At 34.9% G+C, this 9,050-nt stretch overlaps 1 protein-coding gene across 1 annotated transcript; it reads right to left on the bottom strand.

Moving 5' to 3' along the window:
• Positions 1-2,809: 2,809 nt before the first annotated feature.
• On the bottom strand, positions 2,810-7,394 carry LOC109088486 (cell cycle control protein 50B-like). The gene is given in 9 exon segments (XM_042774562.1): positions 2,810-3,111; positions 4,504-4,710; positions 4,816-4,959; positions 5,048-5,111; positions 5,113-5,145; positions 5,253-5,360; positions 5,438-5,545; positions 5,867-6,063; positions 7,188-7,394. Coding segments are annotated over 8 exon segments (1,035 nt in total). The 5' UTR covers positions 6,053-6,063; positions 7,188-7,394; the 3' UTR covers positions 2,810-2,926.
• Between the last annotated feature and the right edge of the window lie 1,656 nt (positions 7,395-9,050).

Below are 9,050 nucleotides of genomic sequence, written 5' to 3'. Positions count from 1 at the left end.
ACACACAGACCATCACTGAATTCATTTGATCGCGTCTGTTTTACATAAAATGCTTGCAGTCACGTTGGCTGTCTAATTGTTCGACATTCTGCATTCTGTGATGCCGAATCCTCAGAAACCATAACACGGGTTTGTCATTGCTTGATAGTGTGGAATCAATCTATTATTAGAGCCTGAGTGAAGTTTGCACTTATTTAAATAAGGGTGTTGTCGCAGGATGTGCGCGAGAGTTCCGAATCCTTTACAACTGATGTTTGTTTATCAATATTTTGCAAACACTGCGGGAATGAATCACTATGCAGACATAGGGGTAAATGCATAGCTACTCGCTAAAATTCCATCCACTCACTTACAGCATTAATACCACCGACATGCGCTAAAAGTCCTGTGAGTCAGTCAAGATTCGACTCAAGCTGTCCAGTAGCGGAACTTTCTGCTCTACCTCGCTCGGAAATAAAAACGGCCATGAAACTGGCCATTACGTACAGGATGTGCTGTTATGGCAACACTTATCACTTTAATAACACAGTGCTTTGCATTATTGGTCGAGGTCCGACAAATAAAATGGCTATTAAGAGTAAAACAATATATATGGAGCTTTCCAGAAGGGTGGAACCAGTAGGATAATGTCTAAATAAACATCTGTTCTGTTTATAAAGACCCTTGCTCTCCAGAGTAAAAAACACCCACACACGAACCATCACCACTTATAATGCAATGCCTATATTAAGAAAAGAGAGGCGAAGAAATAAAAGATAAAGAGAGAGAGATGCACCTCTGGCCTTGTTGTTTTTTGCTCTCTCCTCTCAGGCTTTCCAATATCAGGCATGCTTCAACCATCTGAAAGAACAGGAAATGAAGGCACCCATATCACAGGATAATAATACAAAATAGTGATAGCAGCACGGCCAAAACTGTCGGTTTAGACGACAAAGTCATCAGTGGGAGAACCTCCACTACATGCACTATCACATTAAATATAACAACCGAGCGAGGTGAGGATTTTAAACACCCAAATAAAGGGATTCCAACATATAGCGTACTCTAGCCTTTATAATAAGCCATCTCGGAAGGTAGATGGTTAATTACATAGTTAAGCTATTTAAACAACAGTTACAAGTTTATAAAGAATAAAAGAAGAAGTGAGAGATGGAAGTAGCCTATCTATTCAGCATGTGTGCTACTACACTGACCCAACTGTGCCATCTAGTGCACATACAGCAGTGTTACAAATTCTATCATTTTCTTCTTTATTATTTTATAGCAGCTATTATATTATAATACCTTTCAAAGGTTTGGGGTAATATTTAAAAAAAAAATTAATAATAATATTTTTATTCGAAAAAAAAAAGTGTGACCGTAAAGAAATTTAGAAAGTTACAAAACATTTCTTTCAAATAAAATACAGTTATTTTGAATGACTCCTCAAACAGCCCTGAAAAAATTAATCATGATTTCCACAAAAATAATAAGCAGCACTTATTCAAAAAAAAAGTTTCTCAAGCACCAGCATATTAGCATGATTTCTGAAGGATCATGTGACAATGAAAACTTAGTAATAGCTGAATTTTCAGTAGCCTTAAAATGTAATATTATTTCAAAATAATACATATTTCTGATCAAGTAAATACAACCATGGTGAGCATAAAGAGAGTTCAAATTTATTAGTGTGTGTGTGTGGGGGGGGGGGGGGGTTGTGGTGGGGGGGGGTGGGGGGCATAGCATATAGTATAGGTTCCCCCCCGAATCGCCTAATCTTAAATGAAGGATACATAGGGTTCAGTAATTCACCAATTTTTCATTTGAATTTACACAAATCTTAATTATGTCATCTTTACTTGCCAAACCCATGTGCGAACAATAGCCTTTTTTAAGTGACATAAAAAAAATCAGCTCCAGATAATCAAAAGTTGTAAATAGTAAAAAATATGGTCAAAGTGATAATTATGAGCAGATTCAATCTGAATACTGTTCTATCTTCTTCACTATTCAAACAGTGTATTTCAAAAGACACTTAACCAAAGTGTGGAATTAGAGCTAAACCCTGCACAGAATACTGCTCCCAAATAAGAGCTCCTTCACTAACAGGGATCAATATCACCGATGCGTGCAAACGAAGTCAAGGATTCGCCCTTCCACTTTCATTTAACTTGTCCAGTACAAATGGCACTGTAAAGCACCCCATTTCCCTTGCTTGGAAATAAAATCTTTCATGCCTGAAACTGTTAAAAGCTCACAAAAAATCAATGCTGCTGTTATGGCTTAATATTATAAGAAAGCAATAAAATGCTTGTGTAAACGTTTTAATATTATAAAACAGCATTTTAAGTCTATTACAGAACATATACAAGCAGCAACACATTTTAATTCTCCATATATTAAACATACACAAAGCTTTAAACAAGCTATGAACTTGACAGGTAGATATGGCACCTGAGATCGTCTCTGTCCATATATCTGTTAAACATTTCTTGAGAAGTCAAGAAGTCTAAGTTTTAAACAAATTTAAAAATCATTAAAAGCTTTGATCTGTATTGTCCAGAAACTAAACAAAATCTCCAATTAAACGGCTAATTCATCTTTTATACCTGAGAGAGTCAAAGTAGACAAAAAAGAAACCTGTAACATTCCCTGAAAGATGACCTTGGATAACAATTATGATCTTCAGATTCTTGAACTCATTTGAAGATGTCACTCTTAGAACATTAAAGTTCTTTTAGTAAACAAATAATTCCCGATTAAAATAAACAAATGACCTGAAGTTAAAACTTTCTAACATGTGAATGCAAAATGATTCTGTAGACCCATGATGTTTTTGTCTGAAAATAACATTTGGCTCCATCTTAATGAATACCTCATTTCTATTCTTTCTTGTTTTTTGATGCATGTACGAGATAGTTTTTATAAGCAAAGCTACCTTGCATCATCATGCATCATCATCATCTGAGAATTTGAATTTGGCATAAACAACTAGCATAACCACTGACATGACCACACACAAAGAGCCAACTACTAAATAAGCAAGGCCCAAGAAGTTGTTCTTCCCTCCCATCCAAGACACGTTGCTGAAGACCACCTTCTTACGTCCATCAAAACTCAGTACGGGGTAGTCTGGAAATTATGTGGTTAAGAAACAAACATGGTTCATTTATGCTGCATGTGAACATTTCTATTGCATTAAAAAAAAAAAAAAAATTAAAAACTGACGTTTCCCCAGACAACAAGCGCTTCTGAAACTTTGCCTTAAAGGTGTTTATGTTGCACAGGCAGTCACATTTGACAACTGGAGGAAAGGTAGTTTTCAGTCACCAATACCATTGTTGAAATCCTCTATTCACTATCAGCCATAAATCATTTATTAAACAAGCAAAAATGACAATAACAGGAGGGTTAAAAAGATAAAGGAGATTTCGTCATGTGGTCCCTTTTTAAAGAACTTAATACTTCATTCAAATTGATCAAAAGTGGCAGTAACAACTTTATGTTATAAAATTATGTTACAAAATACAAGAATCAAGCATACTATCTAAGGTGGTGTTTTTTTTTTTTTTTTTTTTTTTTTTTTTTTTTTTTTTTTTTTTTTTTTTTTTTTTTTTTTTTTTTTTTTTTTTTTTTTTTTTTTTTTTTTTTTTGTTTTTTTTTTTTTTTTTTTTTTTTTTTTTTTTTTTTTTTTTTTTTTTTTTTTTTTTTTTTTTTTTTTTTTTTTTTTTTTTTTTTTTTTTTTTTTTTTTTTTAAATCTTATTCATCAAAGAATCGTGGAAAAATGGATCATGGTTTTCATGAAAATATTAACCAGCGCAACTGTTTTCTACTTTGATAATAAGAAGAAATGTTGCACCAAATCAGCGTATTAGAATTTCTGAAGGATCATGTGACAATGAAGACTGGAGTAATGGCTGCTAAAAATTCAGCTTTGCCATCACATTTTAAAACGAATTAAAATAGACAAGATTTACTTTATATTGTAATAATATTTTACAATATTACTGTTTTTTACTGTATTTTTAAATCAAATGAATGCCTTGGTAGCATATCTACTTTTAAAAAACATTAAAAAAAAAAAAATCTTACAAACCCTTACTTTTTGGGGGGGTAGTTTACATGATGTTAAACAGTTTTTTCAAAAGTAAAACTAATTTCCTTCTGTGTATAAGGAGAAAAAAAATATGTATAAAAATGTACAAACGTGTACCTTTAAGACAAACTTCTTGACTGTCTACATATTTGAAACCCTTGTTTGTTTCTTCTACATTCTACACTGGACCAGCTAAAAGCCACACCCAACCTGCAAAACCTGTTTTCCTGGATCACAGGCAAACATGGTTAAAAGACATCCGTGAAAAAGGAATGATGACATATGCAGTCCTGAGACTTCCTGATTGTAGGCATGATGAGGCTTTAAGTCCTACAAATTTAAGAACTTGGTAAAATGAATAAAACATGAGAATCCTATTATTAATCCCTATGTCTTGAGTGAGTTTTGACTTTTATGAGAAGGATACTGTAATGCACTGTCAGAGAGTAGTTTCCAGCAGGGAGCCCCGCGGCATAATCACCATCTGTGATTCGCCGGTACAGCTTCCTGAACTGAGGAAGTGCAGCTCTCCTCATCCACACAAGAAAGTCCTGGTTCAGGAAACCGTTGTTGTTTGGGTCTGTGAGGTCCAGCTCATATGCTGGCCTGGGCCAGTTTATGGGCTTCACTGTACCTGTCAATCAGCATTAATAAAGATAAAGAATTTCAGTTCTATTCCAAGTCTCAAATCAAATCTCGTAGCTACTTTTACAAAGCTAAAAACTTTAGGGCAAAGTACCATCGAAAGCTTTTGCCAAGGAGCCATTCACCAGCGAAGGGTTCCTGTACTTTATGTTGTAATCAGTCCACCAGGAGATTCCTCTACCATCTAATGGCACCTGCTTCTTCGTTCCATTGATTATTTGGTAGAGCTCAAATGTGTCTTTGCAGAAACACATAAACAAATTATCAGTCCTTTATTTCAGAGCTAAATTCATTCATAAAGTTAATCTACAAATCTGAAACGATACCATTGAAAATGCTATTCGCTATAGCTCCACATGGGACAATGGGGTTATTATTGGAGTCCATACGAATATGGAGAGCAATCTTCTTCTGGGCTTCTAGACTAAAGTCAGATGAAAATAAATACAAGGAGAGTAGGACTCATTACACAAAAAGTAAGATCCAAAAGTTAAAACATCATTTAAAAGATTGTTCATGCCAAATGCAAACCTTGAAATATCGTGTATCGCCAGTGAGCTGATTATAGTCTTTTGACACACCATATCTTCTGAAGTTCTGGTAGTAATTAGACAGGCCATAGTAAAAGAAGACGGGGCCCTGAAAACACCACAGACATTATCAGTCACTTTCTAACTGAGAGAGAAAGAAAAGTCACGCTTCAAAACAAAGTTTACCGTAAATAATGTGCTGAGGGAGAATGTGACTTCACAGGTGCAGTTTAGGTTACTCGGGATCGTACAGCGGAAACAGGGCGAATCCTTCTCAACGCCTGTGTAATCCATCTGTGACATGGTGAGAAAACAGAGCATTAATCTTTAATTAATGTCTGTCACCTTGCACAAAAGACCACGGCATGACATCACCTTCAAACTAATTCAGCTACTAGGTGCTAACGTAGAGCCAGGGGTTCATTAACTATAAAACAGACTTAAATGTTTAAACAGTGATGTCTATCCTTTAACAAACAACCAATAACAGACCTCAGTACATTTGTTTGAGCTAATAGATATGCCAAGGATGAACAAACTCTACAGTACAATGCCATGTTATCCACCCAGAGAACTGTTCTCTGGTGTTGTCCCACAGTAAATGCTATTGCTTACCTCCTGCACTTGGATGGTCTGTGAGGTCAGAAAGAGGCCAATTCCGATGCCTATGAAAGCCAAACCTATGATTAGAAAACCTGGAATGACGATGCCAGCGGAGAGTATGGGCTGCCATGCCGGAAGCCGTTGCTGCGTGAATGCCGTGTTGTCAGGCCGCTGAGCTGATTTTCCCTCGTTCTTCATCCTGATGTCCTCTGAAAGGAAAGACAAGCTTACTGTGTGCACCTATATTTCATAGATAAAATAATGATACTCTTTTATAAGCCCAATGGAAAAAAGATCAAGTGCAATGCAACAAATAATACATAAAACACTGGATGTTTCTTCATCTTTGGGAACTTTTATAACCCAGGAGTTTATATTTAATTAAAAAGAACAGATTTTTCCCTTTATCTTTTGTTGTAGGTTACATTTAAAGCTGTATGGGAATCTATTTTTATGATGCCTTCGCTCGACATTGGTGACTTTTCGAAGGACTTTTTATGGATCATTGTATTGTGACTGTATTATTTTTAGCTTTGTCCTAAAATTTTAAAATATATGAAAATTCAATATAAAAAACGATGAATTAATGCTAACTATCTACTACTGTAAACCATTTTAAGAATTATTGTGTGAAAATTATTCATACACATTTTTATACCTCACAGAGCAATACACAGCATGCTTGAGATCAAATATGACATGACAAAATAAAAATAAAATAAAAACTTAAATTTCTTATAAAAAAAAACTGATAACTGATACATGATTTGCGATGTGGTGAAGATTACTTAAAAAAGACAATAATTCTTTGAAGCATGTCCTACTGACATGTATATTAACTGTACAATGAAGACAAGTAAATAGTCTAAAGATATTAGAAAGTGTTTGAAATTATTATGGACCCTCATAAATCCATTAATTCTCAGTTTATTTTATGCCCATGGATATAAAACAGATAAAAAAGTTTTGTGTAACATGATAAAAACAAAAAAAGGATGTTTGTAAGATTTACTATTATTTATTATTATTAATTATTGTCATAAATCAGAAAAAATACAATGAGAAATATTCAGATGTAAAAAGAAAAGAGAAAAAAAGATGAAAAACATTAATGAAACTACAACAACAACAGGTGACGTCGCAGGAAACCAGCAGAATGTCGATCACAATCACTCACTCCGAGAGTAGAAACGTTAAAGCTTTATATCAGATCAAAACTCACCTTTAGACAAATATCAGCGCGGTCAGTTTTTTCTTATTATAGGTGCTTGCTTTATAAAACCGGGAAAATTGTACATCGACCGGAGACACACAGTTTCACACAGTACCGTACCTGTTTTACCTGTCTGGACCAGCCTTTCCGCTTTGCGTAATACGCACCAAAGCCACTACAAGGCAAGCCTGCGACCATTAAACGATAAAACGTAACGGCTAACGCTTCCGGTCTGGAAGTACGCGGGAAAGGAGACCAGAGGCAGGTTTTTTGAATGGATGTCAATGGAAGAGATGCTTCACTACTCTGAATAAACAGCTTTAGAGGAACAGCTTATCATTTAATGAAACGACAGCCTATAAGCTAATCTTCAACATGTTTTACGCTAAATAATACTTTTGGATTGAACTATTTTTAGAGTTTACCACGAAAAAAAAGCTGTTTTATAAGAGAAGTCACTGACTTTTTGCGACAGGTGGGATTCAGCTTACGGCATTTCCCATTCATTCCTTTCCCTTTCCCTTTTTTTTTTTTTAATTTAAAAGGAGAGAGAAAAAAAAACACTAGCTTACTATTTTTTCTATTCTATCTACATTTGCACTAATATATGTGCTCCTATTTTGTTAGTTTGACTGCTCTTATTGTCCTCTTTTGTAAGTCGCTTTTGGATAAAAGCGTCTGCTAGATGTAATGCAAATTCCTGTGGGATCCGTTAACGACTCCTCCCAGTTCCACTTCTGTCCGGTGGATTATGATGGTTTATCATAGAAAAATATATAAATATGTTGTTTGTAAGTATTAAACGTGTTATATTACTCAATTTAATATTCATAAATATAGCTTTGTTGTTAAAAAAACATATTGAGGCTACAACTCGTTTTTCTATTAAAATATTTTCCACAGTTTTTTACAGAGTGGCATGATAAATTATGTCCATGTTTGAACTTATAAATTGTTTAGCATTGTCGAATTATATAAATTATGATGAGCTTTATTTTAAATAAATTTAATACAATCTGTGTCTTCCCTTGCAAATTGTACAGAGGTCCTAGTAGTGAGCTCTGAGGGCCCCTGATCCACTTGAGTCAATTGAATGCGTGGAACCTTTTAAGTTTGCATACAGGTGAACGTTGCATGCCAAATATGCAAAAAATAAACCTGACTTTCTGAAACATTTGATCGATTGCTCTTTTATCCTATTACACCACTGGGGCAATTTAGATCCCGCCTCTGTACCCTCGTCGCCTACCCGATTGGTTGTGCGCTTCCGGTAGGGACAGCCGTCTGTTTCTTTCTTTGTGCTACACTCCCCATAAGCCGCGAGGAGGTAAATATGAATAACTATATTTTTTTTATAAACAGATCGCACGACGGTAAATTAGACTAACGCATAAATGTATAAATGTTTAATATTTTATGTCATAATTGTAAAGAATGGTAATGAAGAAATTGAGTTTTTTTTTTTTTGCAGTTTGATAGGCAGACAGAGAACAGCTCGTGTCGCTAGCAATAGCAATAAATTAGCTAACCAGTGGGCATGAGCACCAACAGTAAATTGTCCATTTCTTCATATAGTTTAAAAAATAATAATTGTGACCGTTGTGATAAAATATACGTTTTTACATTTTCTAAATATGTGCAGTAACGTTATATCGTTTCTCTGCTAGCTCTATTAACAACGCTAAAACTTTAATTATATCCAAGCCGGTTATTTATGTGCGTTGGTTTCTGATAAAAAGAGTCAGTTTGCTTCAAATACAGCTTTAATTAGGTTCATGGTACACACAACATGCTGGATTTGTGATTCATGTTTTGATAACGGTTATGCTCACGGTCCTATTGAGCAGAGAAATAATGCAAAAAAATTCGTAAGTTTAGCAAGCTTGGGTCTCTCCAACAATGCCTGCTGGTTCAGAGCAGTTGCACAAGTGAGGTGAGCTTCTGCAAACACCTCATGTTGTTTTGAGCTTTCACAGCCATTGG

Source organism: Cyprinus carpio, chromosome A17, assembly GCF_018340385.1.
Source record: "Cyprinus carpio isolate SPL01 chromosome A17, ASM1834038v1, whole genome shotgun sequence".
Lineage (NCBI taxonomy): Eukaryota > Metazoa > Chordata > Actinopteri > Cypriniformes > Cyprinidae > Cyprinus > Cyprinus carpio.
Note: the sequence above shows the minus strand (reverse complement) of the source record. Positions and strands in the feature narration are given on the sequence as shown.